This window comes from Rattus rattus, chromosome 7, assembly GCF_011064425.1.
Source record: "Rattus rattus isolate New Zealand chromosome 7, Rrattus_CSIRO_v1, whole genome shotgun sequence".
Lineage (NCBI taxonomy): Eukaryota > Metazoa > Chordata > Mammalia > Rodentia > Muridae > Rattus > Rattus rattus.
The window spans coordinates 95,822,714-95,844,140 of record NC_046160.1 but is presented as its reverse complement, the minus strand read 5'-3'; the positions used below and the strand labels follow the sequence as shown (position 1 = coordinate 95,844,140).

General features: G+C 47.7%; 1 protein-coding gene across 1 annotated transcript in view; it reads right to left on the bottom strand.

Moving 5' to 3' along the window:
- Ttc9 (tetratricopeptide repeat domain 9) overlaps positions 1–20,878 on the bottom strand; it is a 35,245-nt gene extending 14,367 nt beyond the window's left edge. The window contains exon 1 of the mRNA XM_032908065.1: positions 20,136–20,878. Coding sequence (XP_032763956.1) covers positions 20,136–20,538 — 403 coding nt within the window. The 5' untranslated portion in view covers positions 20,539–20,878. The remainder of the gene's footprint in view (positions 1–20,135) is intronic.
- Between the last annotated feature and the right edge of the window lie 549 nt (positions 20,879–21,427).

Below are 21,427 nucleotides of genomic sequence, written 5' to 3'. Positions count from 1 at the left end.
TTAGGGGTGAGACTTTATAGCCCAGCTCCTCTCTCCATGCTGGGGTTTTGTCTGGCTTGAGTTTGCACAGCTCCTGTGTCGCTGCCCTGCTGTGTCTGGAAAATGCTATTTCCTTATAGTTGGCCACCACCTCTGCTTTTTACAAAAATCTTTCTGATCCCCTCTCCCACGATGACCCAGGAGCCGTGGGAGGCGAGGATATAGATGTTCCACTCAGGGCTGAGTATTCCTCAGGTCTTCATTCTCTGCAGCTCGACCAGTTGAGGTCTCGGCACCTCACTGTCTACCACATAAACTCCTCTGTTGAGAGTTGAGAGGTGCAGCTGTGCGCACCGGTTTATGATAAATTATCAGGAGCTGCCTCGATACTATGTCCATTTAGCAGAAGAACAGTGGTAGATTCTCCCCTAGGGCCTATGACATGTTTAGTCACGGATTCTCGACCCAGACAAAAGTGCTAGGAATGGGTTCCATCTTGTGGAGCAGGCTTTTAGTCAAATCAGAAGATGCCCGGTTACTCCCACGGCATCCTTGCAACGAGTGTATCCTGCCAGGCTTTCAGGTTTACATTGGGGTGAGACTGCTGATTACCCTTCTGGTAGTGTGCATAACCCCTTCCAGAACCATAAAAACTAGCCGGTAGGCATGAATTTTGCAGGTGAGTTACCAGATTGATTTCTCCATGTTCTATACTTCAAAGCACTGGCGTGGTCAGTATCAAGGTCTTAGTGCCAAATTCTGGAGCATGGTAACCAAGAGCTATGACAATAGCCTGTAGCGACAATTTTGGAGGTTTCGTTTCTTTGAAGAACACAGAAATATTCTAAAATAAGTTTCCACTTTAAACTCAGGTGTTGGATATGGGGCTCCTTCGGACAGCCCACAACAGCTGACCATGATCTACCTGGTGCTCTAGCAGGGGTGTAATTTTGCCAGTGGCAGATAGTTTCTGAGATTCTGTGAAACTGGCAATTCTGAGGACTTTTCTGGGGGAATATAAAATCTAGGGCTCTAAGAGGTGCATGCTGGTTGCTGGTTGTTGGTTGCTGGTTGTTGTTGGTTATTTGATGTTGGTTGCTGTTGGTCATGGTTTAAGTAATGGTGTACAAAGAAGAAAGATGAAGAAATTAGATATCCTGCTGACTGAGGTCAAAGTTGCCTCAAGAAACTCAACACCTTAATCAGTAGGAAGTAGTCTAATGAGAATGTCACCTCCTGTCCCCTCTCCAATCTAGGAGTTGAAAGGGTGGAAATGGAAAAAGAGTGGAGAAAGGGGGAAGAAAGAAGAATCCACAATGCAGCTAAAGACGGGCCACAATAGCCTAATATTTCAAGAGTACATGGTAACTCACTGGTCAACAACTTAAAAAGAGGTAACTCCATTCCTGGAGTGGGATTTTTGTCTGTTAGCCTGTGGTAGAAGGGAAAGTGTTGTCCCATTATAGCTCTACGTAAACATTTCATATATGAGTTTGTATGTATCTTATCATATCATATATCATATATGTGTATGTATATATCTTAGGAAGAATCTCCAGGCATAGGTTTCCAAATGGCTTTTTCTTAAGGTCTTTGGTGTTATTTACTCCTCCCCACTCCTTCCCTTAAGGCATCTTAATCCATTCTGTTCTGTTATTTCTCTTTAACCCTTTATAGCACAATAGTCTATCTCCTTTCTTTTGAATATTCTCTCCATGTCTCTATACTAATTTCCTGACCTCTATAGGTTTCCAACACACACACACACACACACACACACACACACACACACACACACGCACGCACACACCCCTGAAGATTCAAAGCTAGCATTCACAATGAGAGAAAACATGCAACCTTTGCCTTTCTGGGTCTGGGTTACCTCACTCAGAACAATTGTGTCCAGTTCCATCCATTTACCTGTGAATTTCATAATTGTGTTTTTCTTAATAGTTGAATAATTTTCCATTGTGTAAATGTACCACATCTTCATTGTCCACTCACCAGTGGATAGACATTCTATTTCCATTTTCTGGCTGTTGTGAATAAAGCAGTGATTGTGGATGAGTATGTCTATAGTAGGATATAATATATATATACACATACATATATATGTGTGTGTATATATGTATGTGTATATACACACACACACACACACACATATACATATATATGGATATTTATGTCCCTTGGGTATATAAGAAACAGTGTATAGCTAGATCCTGTGTTAGATCTATTCCTAGCCTTTTTGTGGAACCTTCAATACTGATGTCCATAGTGGCTGCACCGGTTTGCACTCCCACCAGCAGTGAACAAGTGTTTCCTCCCTTCATCCAGGCCAACATTGTTCTCATTTTTTTTTTTTTTTTTTTTTCGGAGCTGGGGACCGAGCGCAGGGCCTTGCGTTTGCTAGGCAAGCGCTCTACCACTGAGCTAAATCCCCAACCCCATGTTCTCATTTTTAAAATCTTTATTTTCAGATGGACTCTCACTAAATTACCCAGGCTTGCCTTGGACCTGTCATCCCCTTCTGCCTTAGCCTCCTGAAGAACAGATTACAAATCTGTGTTTCTTTTCTCTTTTAAAAAAAGATTTATTATCTATGTGTGCATGCCATATGTGGGCAGGTACCTGTGGAGGTCAGAAAAGGTCATTGCATCACTTGGACCTGGAACTGCAAGCAGCTGCAATCCACTGCATGGGTGTAAGAAACTAAACTTGAGTTCTCTGGAAGATCAGGAAGTGCTGAACCATCTCTCCAGTGTTTCTAAAGAATCATGCAAGTGTTAATCCCAGGACAGTCATTAGGTACACCAGGGCTAGCCAAAAGGGCAGAGACGTCAGACGGTCAAGTCTAGAGCTGGGCCATTTGCATGTAGAGACAAACACTTGTTCTCAGACAGACTGAAATCATGACATCCTGACTATTTCTCTAGGTGACTTGAGATTTCTTGCTGGAATGAGGGACCCTGGACAGAGGGATAGAGACAGGGCAGGACAAGGTGCTGCATGGTGAGGTCAGAAGAATCCAGCTGTGCAGCAGCGGGCAGTACCCAGGCACCTCTCAGGAGTCAATCAGCACCAGTGTGGGGAATCTGGAGTGAGTGCAAACACAGCCAGACCTGTTTCTAAGCACTAACCGGAGTTACTCTTGACAATTGCCTCCAAGGCACGGTCTAGTACTTTGTCCACATTTCAGATGAGGAGGTTGAGCCCCTTGCCGCAGGCCACCAAGTGAAGTACTGGAATCAGGGTTACAGCTTAGGCCACCATCAGATTGCATTCCAGGCCTTCCCATGGTCATATTTTATAAATACATCCACCTTTCTCCTGCCCGCTGTCCCCAGCAGCTAGCTGTCAGTCCATCATCCGTGATTTAAATGTTGCTGTTTCAAAATTGTTATATGGGCTCAGCAGGGTGGTGCATGTCATAGCCCTAGACGTCAGGATTTAGTGGGGGGAGGACTGGGTTCACAGTAAACACAGTGAGTTCAAAGGCAGCCCAGGCTAATAAGAGAAATCCTCTCTATAAAACAAACGAGCTAAACAGCAGAAAGAGAAGGGGAACAAGAGAGGGAACAATATGGTATGAAATGTTTTAGAATAATTTTCTAGCCAACATCATTCCCTTGAGATCCAAGCTGTCACGTGTATCAACAGTTCACTCTGTCTCATTTGTGAATAGCATTGTATGGTGTGGGTGTGCTACTGTTAATCATTTATCTAGTGAGACACCTGATCTATTCATCCTCTATTAAAGTTAAGGTACAGAGTGGTTTTGCCATCATAGGGTTTATGAATTATGAGTTATTACGGGCAAAGCTGATAAGAATAGTTATTCTTCCTTTATTTCTCATGAACAAACACCCAAGAGTTCAATTTCTAGGCCATAAGGGAGCACATCCCTTCAGTCACTTGCTGCTAAGTGTAAAGTGAGTTTTAGTTTCTTGTAGATGATCAAGTACCCTTCCTCCTTCATTTCTATTAATAGCTCACTGAGAAAGTATGACTTTTTAAAAACTCTATCAATTATACTCTTGCCTGTTGATAAGGCTTGTATGATATGTGCTGGGGGAATCTCTTTCCAATGAAATTATGACTACAGCTGTGGTCATCAAGTGGATCCTTTTAGTTCCTAACAATGTACTTCATGTAGTGACATACTAAGTCAGAAGACACCCAGGTCTTCAGGTGTTTACGATATTTGTCTCTTTTGTTCTTCCAGACAAGCATCTCTAAAGCATTTTAAATTCCTCACCCAGCGCCTGTCATGGTGGTCTTGCTTAGTAATAGTAGAACCTTCCAGGCATTATTGGTTCTGCCTCCAGAAGCTGGAGCTCTGGGAATCAAGAACTCAAGGATTTTTATTTATTCCATGAAAAATTCATGCATGTGTACAATGTGTCTTGATCACAGCCACCCCTCAGTCCTACGTCTACCTCCCAACTTCGTGTCCTCTATAATTAAAAATAATTTAACCCACTGAGCCCCATTAGTGATACCCATATGTCCAAGTGGAGGTCATCAACTGGGACACAGACAACCTGGCAGTGGCCACATGCCTAAAGAAAGGTGACACTTTCTCTCCCAGCAGCTGTCAACTGCCTCTAGCTCCCCTAAGTGGCTTTCTAAGCCCTTTGCTCAATTAGTAGGGAAACGGTTGGGATAGCTTACTCCCGAGTCACACCCGCAGGAGTGGGACCTGGCGATGCTAGTCTCCAAAGGCTTCTTCCAAGATTAGAGAGTGGGAAATGGTGAGCAGGAGGATGGCCAGATGGGAACCAGTACCCTCCAAGTAACTGTGCCTTTGTTCTCAGAAATATGTTCCCTTCCTGACAAGCAGACAGAGGAATCTCCCACTCACCTGCCACTCCCACAGTCAGGATGCACTTGGCAGACTTATCTCGAGGGGGTAAATTTTTATTCCATCACCACAACTGTTGGACCTCCTACTTTTGCTGACAGCCATGGGCTCCCACTAGAGTCGATATAAATCCTGCCAAGCGTTTCCTTCATTTTCCTTGCTTCTGGGCTGCTCTCTTTGGGATACCCCTTTGACCATCGCCAACCTGCCATCTTCCTATCTCTGAGGCCTCCAGCTGGATGTCCCAGTGCTGGGGCGCTTCGGGATACCATCACTGTGGATCCCAGGCAGATGCCCTTGGTAAAGCTGTCTAATATGGACTCGCTCTCCGTGCTTTGTACTGGGGATTCATGGGAAAGCACTCAAAAGACACTGTTTTCCTCAAGTTTTTATTCATATCCACTCTGGCAAGCGATCCCGTCACATTGCAGTTCTGCATGTGTACGCAGATCCAGCCAACTGTCAGTCAAACATATTTGGGGGGAAAAAGGAGAAAAAGCTGCATCTGTATTGAAAAGACTTTTTCTTGTCTTCCGCTAAGACAGTGTTTATGACAGCTGTCCCCGAATAGCAAATGCCTTTTTAGGTCATGTGAGTAATCTCGAGATGATGTCAAGAACACAGGAGGATGTACGGAGGTCACAGGCAAATATGACGCCACATTGTATAAGGGACTTGAGGATCTGTAGATTTTTGCCTTCTGGTAGGGGTCTGAATCCATCCCCCCCCCAAAGATGTGGAGAAGGATGAGCAGCCATTGAAGAGCAGGCGAAGGAACCAAGGTGGAAAGGCAGTTTAGCACCCTAAGCTGAAGGCATATCTTAACAGTCACTTATGGGGTGTTTGAACCCACTGAAGAGAGCTGTACCATTGAGGTCGGTTCAGCCTTTGGTACATGTCTCCTGCCACTTCCAAGAAGGAAGGCCCTACCAGGCTGTGATGGCAGCTCCCTTTCAAGTTATCACAACTGTGGTCCCCCAAACTCACTCTTGATCTTGATGTGACCCAGAAAGCAGTGGCGGGACAAAGGATGACAGAGTCTCGTGTGCTGAGTCTTTATTAATACCCACTCCTCTGCCGGAAGCAGGGGCTCGGGGATGTCAGTTTGGCCATTTGCTACATAATGACAGGTACGGTCACCCAAAGTACTCGGGATAAACCCACGTCCCACCGTCTCTCCCTTGTCTGCTCTGTCTGAGAACTTATCTCAGTCTGGCCCTGAGCTGGGGATGGGGAGAAACCAGAAGTCAAAGTCTCATCCTGCTCTCTTTGGATATGGTGACGTGACGGTTTGGATGAGGATGTCTCCTGGGGGCGCATATCACCTGCCAGAAGACCCGCCCACCTTCCCGAGGCAGCCTTCAGAAAGGACAAAGGAGAAGCTTTTGCTCTGCGCCTGCTGCCTTCAGATCGGGATGTAAAGTTCTCAGCTCCAGCACCATGTCTGCGTGTATACAGCCAGGCTTCCCACCATGAGAATAAAGGACTAATCTTCTGACCCTGTAAGAGAGCCCTGATTAAATATTGTCCTTTATAAGAGCTTCCTTGGTTGTGTCTCCTTACAGCCATAGAACAGTAACTGAGACAGACGAAACAACAACAACAACAGCAATAACAGCAAACCAAACCTTCCTGTTCTGACCACCTTCCTGCCATCCTTGTAGCCCCAGCAACATCTCTTCTGCCCCCATCGACTCTCCTCCTAGCCCTCCATCATGTTATCGGATGCTTGGGGTGGGTTAACAGGCAGAGCCTTGCACACCCTCTCTGGCAGCGAGGTATCGGAGCAGGTTGTTCAAATAACCAAAACACCGACTAGTCGCTGAATGAACAATGGCACGCTAGTGCAACTGGAACACCGTACAGGATAATAACATTTAATGGCACCAAGCTATTCTCAGTGGAAAATACCGATGGAAAAATGGAGGGTACAAACATGTGCACACTGAATGGCTTAAAAATAAACAGTGCCCAACCCCCCACCCCCGCTCGCCCAAGCAAGAAACTATCCACCCCACCCCACCCGTGGAGGATTAACTTTAACAGCTGCCTCAGATGAGCTCGGGGAAGCTTGGAGGTGGGTACTGGGTAAATTCAAGTGGACAGAATACAGCCAAATTACTCTGCCCGTGTAAGGACAGGAGCAGGGGGAGGCTGACGTGAAAATGAGGGAAAGGGTGACCACCGTGGAAGGCAGAAGGAGCCTGCCCCAAAAGTAAAGGTCTAGCGATTCACTCCTGATTGTGTGATGGTGGGTAAGCTTTCATAAGGCTGTCTCCTCGTGCATCCCGTCACCTCCAGTAAAACCCGAATTAACTCAACAGACTAGTGTAGTGGTACGAAAAGGAGGTGGCAGCGAGAACTGGGCTGCCATTGGTGACACGGAGGGGGACTGAGCAGCACGCTGTGGGGCTGCAAGAGTCAAAGTGGACCAGCTTCAGTCTTTCAGAAACCGGGGGAAAGGCAAATTATGGAGTGACATGGCTGACAGCTATTTGTTTATTGATTGTCCTAACTTCTTGTACTTTCGACAACCTTGATTGCTACAATGTTTTATTTTATAACTAAAAACTATTAAGACAAAACACGAAGAAAAAACCAAACGCTGGTCTATGTTCTGTTAAAGAGGGAAGAGTAGCCACACAGGCAGATCTGTCAGACACTGGTCTATGTTCTGTTAAAGAGAGCAGTTGCCACACAGACAGTACTGTCTGGGTCTTGGGCTCGCCTGGAGTAGAGAGGACTGGGGACATTCTTCTCTTGAACCACCCCCACCCCCCCCCCCCCGGGAGGAAATCTACAAGGATTTTCAGGCCAACATCCTTTTACTTCCGGGATACCCAGCCAAGCCAGAGCTGTTTCCATTCTCAGCCTAGGAGGAGCTCTGGGGTCTAGACACCCGCATGACACCATAGAAGATGGGCAGCATTTTCTCCCGTGGCACCTGCCTCACCCCATTCCATCAAGTCCTTGCTGTCAGACAGCTTGGGGAGTGGTCTGATTTGTGAGAGTACCCGCCCCTGGCCTGTAGTTCTCTCCCTGCTTGGTCAGTTCAAGGAAAGAACTTGGGGAACTGGGGCAGAGGACGGAACAGGGAGGACTGACACATTCAGACACATCTAACTGAGTCTCATTAACTCACACAGTGTCAGCCTGGAGCCACAACTGTCAAGAATCCAGCACTTTCTTTCCCTTTTGATTTTGGACTATATATGGTGTGGGTGTGGTGTGTGTGTGTGTGTGTGTGTGTGTGTGTGTGTGTGTGTGTGTGTGTGTGTGTGTGTTTTATGTACATGGGTTATGGAGCCCAGAGGTTGACTTTATTGTCTCCTCTGTCTCTCTCCACCACATACATTGAGGCAAGGACTTTACCCAAGCGCTCATAATTCAGTTAGTCTAAGTAGGAATCTTGCTCTGGGAATACTCTTGCCTTCACTTGCCAAGAGAAGGGCTTACAGGTGTGCCACTGCTCCCGCCCAGAATTTATGTGGGTGCTGGGGACCTAAACTCTGGTATTCGAGCTTGTGTAGCACGTATTTTGTTCACAGAACTATTTTTCCTGGTGCCTATCAAGCAGTTTCTATGTATTTCCTCCTGAATGGATCCCTTACTCCAGGGGCAGGGCAAAGGTTCTTAAATTCTTGGCTCCAGGAAAGGGGGTCCTGATAGACTTCAGATGACTCTCCAGAGAACATCTGGTCAACCTCTCCTTCACTCAGCCTCCCCACATCTACACCAAAGGTGTTGGATACATCTTGTTCACCTAACCTAGCCTGTGGCTGCTTAGTGGGGGTGAAATGTCCATGACCTATGACCCTTCCTCTGCCCTTAGTGCTTTCCCATATCCTACCCGTGTTCCTAGAGCTCCACATCCTCCTCCTCCTCTCCTCCCATATGCCTCCCTCTGCTGTCATTAATATAACCACCTCTGCACATAGCTGTCATTTAAATCATCTTCTATATGTCAAGCACTGTGCTGGGTATGTGTGCCTGTATCAACTAATCATATGCCATTCCTATGTGGTACGTACCTTATCCCTGTGCGTTAATGAACAAAGTGGCTCACAGGGTTGGGATCTGTCCGGAGTTCATGGAAAAGCCAAGGTTCAAGTCCAGACCCTTACACTAAGCAGAGATCTTCCCCCATCATACCACCTTGTGTACTTCTGGGGCCCTGCCGTGCAGCTCAGGCATCCCTCTCTGAGCACACATAAGCACACGGTCCTCCCTTTAGAGGCGTCAGACAAGAGTTCACTCACATTCCTAATACTTCTGTGGTCTCTCCCATCTGGAGGTGACAGGTCCCCTAGAGAAAAGTTTTGACTTAGTATGAGCAAAACCTTCAGACCCCCCAATGCTATTCAGCCTTATGCCCAGGGTGGCTTCTTTGTAAGATGCTAGAATTTGGCCAATGTCTATTCCCCAAAACTCTTCCCCTTGCCAACCCCTCTCTAAAGCTTTTTGTTTCTTTCCCTGCCTCCCTGGGGTAATTTCTAGTGCTGAATGACTGTGCAGGTAGAGTCAAAAGTCATCATTTGACAAAAGTCACAAATCATGGCAGATACAGCATCCATATTGCTCCTTCTGGTCAGCAGTGGGTGCTGGGATCCAAAGAGAAGTTTATATTGGCTTTAACCCTGCTCAAGCCATCATCCTCTCAGAAGCCCCCTATCCATCCCTAACATCCTGGGAGACAACGGAGTCCCTTGGCCTCTTCTCCTCGAGCTGCAAGGGTTGCCTGGTGATCTCAGCCAAGCCCTTTGAATGAGTAGCTGTCAGCACAGATGAGTAAGCCAGAATAAAGGAGAGCTTGTCTCCCGTTCCCCTCCCCAGCTCCTGCCGTTCACAGGGATAAAGGATAAGCTAGGGAAATGGCTAGAAGCCCTTAAAATCCTACTGGTTTGGTGCTCCTGAAAGGGGACTCGGAGAGAAATTACCTGCTGTTTATATGTACAGGGAAACTGAGCCTCTACCTGAAGTTGAAGAACTGGTTTTCAGCAGAGCCTAGGCTCAAAGGCTGGCCCCCACATGACATTCTGAGAGCAGAGTGGTGCAAGTCTGGGTGGTGAAGAGCCACTGCAGGTGTCCGGTAAAGATCAAATGAATGATCAGGCTTCCTTCTGGGGCTCCTGCTGCTCCCTTCAAGGGAGCAGCAGGCAAGATTTCCCAGACAAGAATCCTAAATGGTCACCCCACACCTTCCCAAATGATAGAGCAGTAACATTCAGGAGCAACTTATATCACAAGAACCGATACTACTCTTCCTTGTCTTTTTACTTTTTTATTATTAAATATATTTCTTGACTTACATTTCAAATGTTATTCTCTTTCCTGGTTTCCTGTCCATAAGCCCCTCTCCCCACTTCCCCATACGGGTAGTCCCCTCATCTATCCCCCTTACTGCCCCCCTCATATTCCCCTGCACTAGGGGTCCAACCTTGGCAGGACCAAGGGCTTCCCCTTCCCCTGGTGCCCCAACAAGGCTATTCTCTGCTACATATGCAGTTGGAGACCTGGGTCAGTCCATGTGTAGTCTTTCGGTAGTGGTTTAGTCCCTGGAAGCTCTGGTTGGTTGGCATTGTTGTTCTTATGGGGTTGCAAGCTCCTTCAACTCTTTTAATCCTTCCTCTAATTCTCCCCAAGGGGGTCCTGTTCTCAGTTCGGTGGTTTGCTGCTAGCATTGACCCCTGTATTGGACATGCTCTGGATGTGTCTCTCAGGAGAGATCTATATCTGGTCCCTTTCAGCACCAGACGAAAATTGATGCTAATGTGTGACATCTTCCTACACTGCTACCTGGGTTGAGCTCTGCATGTAGACTGGATCCTACCAGGGACATAAAGAGAAAATATGGGCTCTGGGAGAATTTGTTTGACATCTTGGATGTTACTGTCTGGCAACGACAATGACAAGACGTTGCTAATACCCAGAGTAATGTGGAAAAATTGTACGTTGGGTTACCTTGGGGTAAATATAAGGAAAGAAAAAAAATCTCATAATTTTTCTACCCAGAAAACTAATGTCATCATTTTTCTTTTTTAAAAAAGTTATAAAGCATATAGTTAGAAAATCCAATAAGAGAGATTTTATATAAAGAGCTAAGCTTGTTGACTGTCTGTCCTCTGTCTGAAGTTCCTTAACTAACCTCTTTTTTCAAAAGGTGACCATTCACCGCTACGATTTCACGTAATCTCAAATTTGACACTGTTATTGTCTCTTGGATATTTCAGTAGAGGAAGTCATATTAAATGCTGCTCAGCATTGTGCCTTTTTGCGTAATAAATTTTTCAGGACTGGTCACGTGAGAACACACAGAAGCATGTCGTTCTGTGAAATGGCCTTCAGTTCAGAAGAGAAGGACACATCTTTAAGAGACTGGAAGGACGCCAGGCTTCTGCTTGTGCTCCTAAAGATGGAGGTGTATAAGAGAGCAAGTGGCGTTTCCGCCCTCAGAGAACATACCCTGCTCCTTCCCCAGCAGGTACCTCCTTCTGCATCTGAAGTGAACGCCTCGTCTTAGCACGGCCACTTACACTTCTCAAAACTTGTGGCTGGAGCCGCAGACCTCAGAGCAGTCAGGAAGCCGGGAGGAGGGGCCAGGGCTTCGGAGTCTCTATGCCCATTAAACGGTTCTACATACAGACTTACTCTTCTCTGACCATACAAACCCAGGTCACCTTTCCACAGACATGGGAGGGTTTTAGGCTTGTGGTTTGGGCGGGAAATGTCCCCACTGGCTCAGTTGTTTGAACAGTTTGGATTTTCTTGGTTGTCTCTGTTTGGGGGGGTTGGTAGGCGGCTGGCAGACACAGGGCAGCAAGAACAGGGCTTATGAGAGATAGCCCTACTTCCCGCCTGAGAATTCTTCCTAACAGTGGGTCCTCTGACCAGTCACTGCAGGCTCTCACTGCTTCAGCCACAGAGCACTCCTGTAGCCACACCCTCCCAGGCATGAAGACGCTGAGCCCTGCTCGATCCATCCTCCCTTTCTTAATTTGTTTCTGTCATGTATTCTGTCACAGCATGAAAGCCCACTAACACACCAGCTCTGCTTGGCCACAGAAGCCAGGACTCTCCCTGTGACCTCCCGGGACCAGCATGAAATTGGATCCCATGAGGCAGGTGCAAGCACTGTGCTTGAGTTCCAGGAGAAATGACGAAAGGATGGACACAGGAGTTTGCCCTAGAAACGTCAACGCTTATCCTTCTAACGCCAATGGGATGTAGTCTGTGTCGTCGCAAAAGAGGAAAACAGATGGACTGATGGAAATTCCAAGAAGACCCATTTTGGTACCAAAGCCATGTGGCATGAACAGCTAAAATGGCAGGCTTTGGAATTACAGATAAGTTCTAATTTGCTATGCACTGCTACGTGGCCAAGGGAAAAGATTTAACTGTTCCAAGTTTGAGGTTTCTTTTGTCTTATGAGGCCGTGCAGATCAAAGTGGAATATACACATGTGAGTTCACTGAAAGGAGAAACTTAACTTCATCTTGACTGCTGCAGACCCCTAAGCCCAGGATCTACCACATAACTGGAACGCTATAAACAGCCAGTGAACAGTTGGGTAATTAGGTTCCTTAACACAAGGCAGATATACAAGACACAAGCATTTCCAGTCTTCTCAAACACATTCGTGGATCATGTACAATGTGCCAGGCATTGGGTTCGCATGAATCTTTTCTGCCTGTACTACTGGTTACTGTGAGTAGCATGGTTGTTGTTTTGCTGGTGGTGGTTGCTACAAGGCTCCTTTAAGATGACTTTCCCTATCACTGGAGATGACTGACTAAGCCAAACGGAAAATTTGTGATGCCAGCCAGAAAATTCATATATCAATTGGCAATCATAAATTCCTGTCTTACACAATTCTTGAGCCCGCCAGTTAATACCAATTTATTCTTGTGCTTTACACATGGAGGTACTATAGAGGGGAGACATTTGTGATTCCCCAAGTATCCTCTGTAAATTCTGCCTATCATTTGGGTGCCTAAGTAAATAAACCTAAACTATTTTCAAAGTCCCTTTGGTAGAAAGATGGACGGATGGAGAGATGACCTGGACACATTCTAACCTGAGTTTCTTTGGCTTAAGTCAACTCTCCTCGACACTTAAAGCTTATTATTATTTTAAAATGAGAACTATTGGTTTGGGTCCTATTGGACATGGTTCTTCTTCAACGATGATATAAAAATATGCATGAACAAAATATACAATAGCTAATGAACTCCACATTGCCGTGAGCAGTGTCAAGTCCATATGGACCTCATCAGCAAAACACAACTTTTCTATGGCACTTTTTTAAAGATTTGTTTTTATTACTGTTTAATTATGCGTCTCTGGGTGGGTCTGTGCACAGGATGGGAGGCCACAGAGGTCAGAGATGTCAGGTCCCTGCAGAGCTGAAGTTATAAGCAGCTGTGAGCCACCCAAAGTGGGTGCTTGGAACCCAACGCGGATGTTCTTCAAGAGTAGGACGTGCTCTTGACAGCTGAGCCAGCTCTCCACCCGTCTTTGGTCTTTTTATGTCTGATGTCCTTGTCTGAGCTAGGGCACATGTGTCACTGTGTTGTGATCGAGACGAAGCCACAGTCTCTAAAGGGAATCAGGACATGTTGGGTTGGTTGGTTGAAACATCCAGTTTCCACCCTAGAAGAGCCTGATGAGAATGAGTACAGGGCAGAGAGGTCGTCCTGTGTGGGGCTGGTACCCAACCTTTACACTCCTGGAGCAGCTTCAGGCTCTTCTGCATCCCGGTGTTTCTTCCTGCCTGTGCAGCAGCCAGATCTCTGCATCTTTTACTGACATTCTTGAGCATCTGGGCTGTAGGGAATCTGATCTTAAGATGCCTCCCAGAGTTTCTGGCTAGAGGCTGCCTGACGTACACCCCTCGGAGACAGAGTAAGCGTCCACTTTAGAGACTCTGCTGAAAGCCCAAGGCCAGACAGCTCTTCCCAGTGTCTTCCCGGAACTCGTTCTATGCATTTCCTGTCCCACCTCTCCTTGGGAGATGGTCTTAGAAGCCACATTTGTAAGGACTTCGTGATGTATTGTCTAATGCGTTATCTACACAACAGCCCAGGTCCCAGGAGCTTCGAACCTCCCTTCCTTCCCCCCCCCTTCACCAATTCTCCCCCAGAATCTCATCTTCCGGACACCAGGCAATTGCCTGTCGCTAGTCTCGGAATTCCTCTTCATCGTTCCTCTTTTGTATTTGTGATTCCTGCTCCTCTATGCTAGGCTGTCTGGTTCCACCGCACCTTTTGCTGAATATCCTTTCTTTCTAGACTTCATCTCAGTGTCTACATCCAGTTTTGTATACTTAAATGTATCCATTCGGTCCTCTCCCACAGACTCTTTTAGGGTTGACTTCAAAGACAGACCATTTATGAAGCTGCCTTGGGCCCTTGCTCAGAAGTTTTCCGTGCCTGTTCTTATATTCTTCTGTTGCCGTAGGTGAAGCCTGATGGCAGCATATAGCATGTGCGTGAGGTAAGTGCTGTTTGTTTTTTTGAAGCCCCCTTCACGTTTGAATTCACAATATCCTGCAAGCACAGACTTATGGCGGATCCACGACACAGAGTTCAATGAGAGTAGGTAAGGGTGTCATGTCTATAATGAAGGAGAGGCATTAGCAGACCCAGGAGGGGTCTCTTCACATTCAGAAACCAGAAACCTCGTCACATTCAGAGTTGGGGGACCTAACACAAATATCCCATAGAACCCGACCGTATCACTTGTTTCTGTTGGTTCTCTGGCGTAAGCCAATCACTTATGCTAGAACTGGTACAAAGGAGAGAATAGGGTGACCCACGGCTCCTTCCTCTCTCCTTTCTCACTTACCAGAAAACCCTGTAGAAAGTGTGCATATGGCATCTGCACATAATATAGGCATATAAAGAAGTTAAATAAAAACAGTTCATTTGTGTAGCATTTCCACTGTTCCAGTAGGAATACATTATGCATGCATGTAGGAACTACAAAATATGAATTGTGTAATATTTGATTCTACATGCAAGTTAAATAGTCATATTCTCATTTAAAACTGGTATTGCACAAAACACAGCTGAATAGTAAGGCTTATTCCAATATAAAACTTTGACTTTCTTTACTTGTAATGACATTGAATAGCAAAACAATGCATTAAAAAAACAAAACAAAACAAAAAAACTACCATGTCAAGAAAAAGCAACCATGACAAATAAGGGAAGGGGGATTTTTATCTTTTGCTTCATTCTGGTTGGGTTGTTTTTGAGACAGCCCAGCTCGAATTCACTATGTAGACCATACTGGTTAGCTCTGAACTCACCATGTAGACCAGGCTGCCTGGCCTTAAACTCACTATGTAGACCAGGATGGCTAGCCTTAAATTCATAGCTCTCTTGCTTTAACCTTCTAAGTACTGAGTTGCAGTGATGTCCCAGGTAAGATTTTTATGTTTGGGGATCTTTAGAGATACGATTTCCCTGTTTTCTTGAACAGGATCCGTATTTCCATGTTGCGTTAGGCTCTCGTCTTAGCTAGGTTCCTATTGCTGTGATAGAGAACCATAACCAAGTGCCACTTGGGGTTGGCAGCCAAAAGGAACCTAAAACCGGGTTCTTTTGGGCCAACTCATCCCAATCATAGTCTGCCATGAAGGGAAGTCAGAATAGGAACTCAGCAGGAACCTGGAGGCCATGGAGGAGCCTTGCTTACTGGGTTGCTCTTTGTGCTTTGTTCAGCCTGCTTTCTTATATACCGGGTCCAGTATGGGCTAGGCCCTCTCACATCAATCACATAAAGAAAGCACCACACAGGTTTGTCTAGAGGCCAGTCTGATGGGGGCAACTGAAGTTCCTTCTTTCCAAATGATCCTGGCTTGTGTCAGACTGACAGAAAACTAGGACAACTCTGAAGATTACAACCAGTCCTGACCTATGAGTTCAAGACAGTCTATGAGGATCAATAAAACTAGTTTCAGAGGACACCATCCCAGGACTTCTCTTGGTATAAACCTGCTCGTAGGCCTTGTCATACTTTTATATTGGGGGCTTCAGCTGAGACAATCTGATACTGTCTATCTTTTGGTAGGACAAAAGAAATCTCCCAAACAGATGGCTCTAAATACATCGAAAATGGCAATAGAACAAAATGGTGTTCGTTGCAGGTTATTAGACGTATCAGAGCACATATTCCCAGCCTCTGGATCCAATGGCACCTAGCCCCACTGCTGCCATTTAAATCTTGGACATCACTTGAAAATATCAACGAAGCAATACGTGGGGCATCTTTGTAGCCACACCCCTAACTCAGCCCCCAGAGCCCAAAGAGGAAATGCTCTACTCTTCAAAGGTACCAAGGCCCCAGGAGAATCAGGGGTCTTGTTCAGAGTCAACCAGACCCACTCATCAATCAAACGTGTGCTTGCTCTGCGGCCGGGAAAGCTCAGATTCCTCAGTCTTCCTAGACCGTCTTGTCTATTAAAATTCTGAAGGAAGAGAATACTATTTCCTTTAATCTCCCAGAAAACACGTCATGCAAAATCCCATCTATTATCCTTCCACAGCTAGCCAGAGACCTCCTGAAAAAAATGAAACCTGATCAGAACAGACAATAGCCTGACACCATTTGCAGATGGTCTGCACACCCTTCTTGGGCTCTCAGGGCCATTCAAATGGGTGTTAAACTAACACCTCCTACTGTTTCCCAGCAGCCCCCTGGCTTTTATTTGGGGCGGGGTTTTAATAGACGAAGCAGGAAGGATCAGGAGCTTAAGTTTTCTCCAGAAGCCTCACCTCAGCTTCGTGTTTGGAGAATAGCAGCCCTTAGCAACACAGCCTAATTCTCTAGGTATTTCTGGGCTATTCTAAGTTCTTTCCTCTATCTCTACATATGGTCCTATGTGGAAAGACAGCACTGTAACAGTCATATCACCAGGCTGCCCAGGTGTCAACAAAAACCCAATGGAAGTCACCTGCTTTTCGGCCAGGATGAATCTGCTTTTGCGTTCCTCTTTCCTGTCAGCCAACACTCAGGGGACAGGCCACCTCACGGGCCAGGCTGGACTGTGCTAGCCCTAGCTAAAACATCACAAGTCTTTCTACTTTTCTTTCTATCCAAACATAACTGAAACTGTACACTTAATTTTTTTAAAAGTTTTTTGAGACAGTGTTTCTTTATGTAGCCTTGGCTGTCCTAGAACTCATTCTGTAGACCAGGCTGGCCCCAAACTTACAGAGATCTGCCTGCCTCTGCCTCCCAAGTGCTGGGATTAAAGTGCTGTCGTGCCCAATAGACTTAATTTTTTTATTTTGCATTTAAAATAATCTTTATGAAATATTTTAATTTGACACGATGTAAGTGGAATTAAAAGCAGGATATGTGATTGCATAAGTAGGAGGACACGGACCCTTGCTTTGTAAACATACACACACACACACACACACACACACACACACACACACCCACACACACACCACCACCACCACCACCACCACCACCAACAACAACACCATACCACTCACACATTCAACACAGATTTCCTTTTGTTTTTGAGACAGGATTTCTGTATGTGATCCTGGCCATCCTGGAATTTACTCTATAGACTAGGCTGGCCTCAGACTCAGAGATCTTCCTGCCTCTGCCTCCTGAGTGCTGGGATGAAAAGTGTGCACACAATCAGGCTAAACACGGATCTCTTTAGGTGGAGGAGTTAGAGGTCATTCTGCATTTCTCTAAATGTTTTGCTGTTTTCTGAAAGAACGCATCTACATAGGTATCCACTACTCTGATAATCATGAGGAAGGATTATTTGCTACTGCTTACAACTTCCGGGAGGCTGATTACTGATTTCACATATCGACCCAAAGGACAGCCATGTCAACGTCTCACCAAAGTGATTTCGGTGTGGAGCCTTCCTGCTGTGTGCTGAATTTTCCACACAAGGTAAGGACTTTAACTTCCTCAGAACTGGCCAGCTGGTCATCTCTCGCATTGCTATGTGAGACCTGGAGATATCTGGCGGTCCTCTCAGAGCCTTGAATCAGGGTGCTGTATGTTTTTCCTCCCTGATCACCAGGGCTGAGGGCTCCCTGAAGAGTTTTGAAAAGTGGGGTTTGAGAGCCCAACTGAGTCTGGGTGTCTGGTAGTGGAAGAGGTCCAGATGATGCTGGTTTTCTGCATCAAGCTGTGATGGACAGGGCGTTGCCTTTGGAGACGGACGGCTCTGGCACCTCAGGATACTCCTCTGTGAGGTGAATGGCCATGTTTCTTTCAGATCGCTTATATTAAAAAAAAATTAGTAAAAGCTGGGCACGGTGACACACACCTTTAATCTCAGTGCTCTGAGGGCAGAGACAGGTGAATATCTGAGTTCAAGTTCAGTTTGATCTACACAGTTCCAGCCCAGTCAGGGCTACACAGCGAACCCTCTCTCAAAAAAGTAAAAGTGCATGTAAGGTACCTAAGAGCACACAGGCTGCATTATTAATGTTCGTAAGCGACAGGCCCCAGGGCAGGCAGAGGAAGGAAAAGTCCTCTGGGTTTATTTCCCGTCTGTCATCAGTGAACTGTTCTCAAGTGTTGGTGTGATGGGGACAGAAGTGGAGATTGACCTCCACCTCTGTGGTCACCTTCTCTGACCGGGCAGGCCTGACCAAGGACATACTTTGGGTTTCACCATGGAAGTGTGGCCACTTGTGGGGTGGAGGGCGGGCAGTGCTAGCTGCTTACCAGCTGGTAGCCAGAGCTGTGGGGTTAATGTAGTCCTAGAACAGCCGTGGACAATACTGGAAGCAGGGTCCATTACAACTCCAAAATCACTGCATTAGCCATCCAGAGGGCCTCCTCCTCCGCCCACGGAGACGCTGCCCTTTAACTGTTCATCGGGGCAGTGACCAGAGGCATCAGGTATCCTTTTATGGAGTCGCAAACGCCATCCTTCCGTGCCACCATGTTCTCTGGTCATTCTTTGTAATCGTAGGACCAGTGTCACCATCTCTGTAACTGCCCTTGGTATTCATTCTCTCCATTTGTAAGCTACTTCACCATGCATAAAGTGTCTTCCCGGCTGGGTTTCACCCTAGTAAAGACGACCCCTGGTGGGGGCATGACATGGGGTAGAGCACCTCCCTAAAGGTGACCTCAAACATGGCACAGTGTGAAGGCAGAGGGAGGCTGGCACTCAGTGCCCAAAGGGCGCACAGCAGATCGACATTTCTGAACGGACCGTAGTCGGAGTCTTTCAACCTCCAGATACATCCCCCAACCCCGGTTCCTACCCCCTAACAGGCCATACTTAGTTCAAGCAACTTCCAAGGTTAGAAAGGAAGAAAAGCCTCTCATTCTAACAAAGAGGCTTGACTATGCCCTAAACCTAACACACAAGGTGGGAGAAGAGGAGAGGGTGGTTTAGTCACTGTGAGGCGGTTGTTTATCACACTGTTTGCCACATTTCAGAGAAGTCCTCAGAGTTTTTCTTTTTTATAGACTTTAAATTTTCTCTAACACACACACACACACACACACACACACACACACACACACACACACACACACACACACACACACACTCTTACGCCTCATCCCTAAAGTGCACTGTGGACTGTACACCTTCAGCCCAACAGAAGAGCCTTGGGCAGGAGACTAAGAATTCAGCAGGGCTAAGGACCAACCGTGAACTCAGAGCCCTGGAGCAACCAACAGGAAAGAGAAGAAAGTGACATTTTTGGAATCCATTTTACTCAGGATGCTGAAGACATCCTGAAAAAAAAAAAAATCCTCTTTGCTACTGGGGCAGGAGAACTTGAGGGAAGGCCTGTTTCTACCTGGATGCTTACTTAAGAAAAGACCTAGGCCAACTTTGGAGCCAGTGACAGCAGAGTGAGGCAGACAGGTGCATGGGCTGTCCTTAGAGCCCATGGCTTCTGGGGGGCACACTTGGGTGCTATCTCTTCAGTCTGAACCCAAGTGAGCAGTAGTAGTCGCTGACAGACCCGCTGAGTCGCCCTTTGTCTGCCCAGTCATTTATAGGAAAGATTTACCATGTTTGCAAGGGAAGAGACTCAAGATGACTATGGCCTTTGGAAGGCATCATCTTGAAAGTCACACTTTTTCGCAAGCGCCTCCCTCCCAGATTTCCTCCCCAGAGCACCACTGTCACGGGAGGGAGTCTGCACCACGATGTACCTCAACGGCGCTCTGGGACCCAGAGAGACTAGGTCGGGGAAAGCTGGGGACCGGACGCGTGGCCGGGCGGGGCCCCCGGAGGCCCGGGAAAGGAGGGGAGGGGGTGCGGCGGGGCGCGGCTTACCTGCCAGGCTGTTGTAACAGTCGATCTCAATGGCTTCAACCGTCTTGCTCTGCTCCTCCGAGAGGCGGCTGGCTTTGGGAATCCCTGCCGGGGAGGCTGGCCGTGAGTCCCGCTCCCGCTCCCCCGGGGGCGGCAGCAACCCCTTCAGCTCCAGCAACGCCCGGTGATATTTGCCGATGGCTTCGCGGAATTTCTTGTCCTTGTAGCACTGCGCCCCTTGGCTCTTAAACTCGTGCGCGCGCCGGATAAGCTCCGCGGGCTCGGCCGCCGCTCCAGCCTGGCCTCGCTCCGGGGCCCCTCCGCCGCTCGGGACGCACGGTGGCGGCCCGGGCCGCGGTCCCTCACCGAGCGCGGGCGGGCTAGGGTTCCCCGAGGCTCGGGCTGCCAAGCCCTTCCTCTCCATCCGGCCGCCGCCCGCGCCTCGAGCGCGCCGCGATCCGGGCTTTAAAAGCGCCGGGCGCTGGCTTCGCGCCCCGCAGACTCCGCCGTGGCCGTGACCCTGGGCGCCGTGCGCTCGCCCCGCACTCCCATCCTCGTCGCCAGCCGCCCGAGGCTGCTCCCTCCTCCTGCGATCGCTCGGCTCCGAGCTCCCTCCCCCGCTCCCTCGGCGCCCGCCCTCGTCCCCGCCCTTTTCTGCTCCCGCAACCTGCCCCCGCGGGCTACCGGACCCAGTGCGAGCCTGGCCCTGGTGCAGGGGACAGCCGGCCGGACTGGGGTGGTGGTGATTGTCGCTGACCCGGAAGAAGCTGGGCTTGCTCAAAGGAGGGGAGGATTAGCGACAAAGAGGGCCCCCTGGTTCCCATTCATCCAGCCTTCCGAGGCACGCCGTGGCCGAAAGAAGCTGTGGGGGAGGGGTGCGTGTGGGGGAGGACTTGGGAGTTGGGGGGGGGGGTCACCTCAATAGCTTTCTTTAGGACTAAAGAGAAAGGTACGCCAGGGAGCAAGGAAAATAAGCAGGATCCATTGCTTGTTTTGTTTGCAGTCAGACATTACTATTTTAGGTGGCAGGGCCTCCCTTTTGTGAATCCAGGTTGTCTCTGAGGTGTGTCTCCCGGGCGCCCAGGACACTGGGTGCACGTCTGCGTGCCTGGCGTTGTATTCCGGGAGACTGTGTGTGCTTACGCTATGTGCGTGCGCAGCTATGCAGAATGAATCACAGAAGCGGAGATGGAAACACCTGTTACTGTTGGTCATCGGCTTGGCGGGCACAGGGTTCCAGTTTCCATTACTGGACAGTTCCGCGCCCTTACTGGGGAGGCTCCTTCCTTCATTCTTTTACTCTGTCAGTCAAG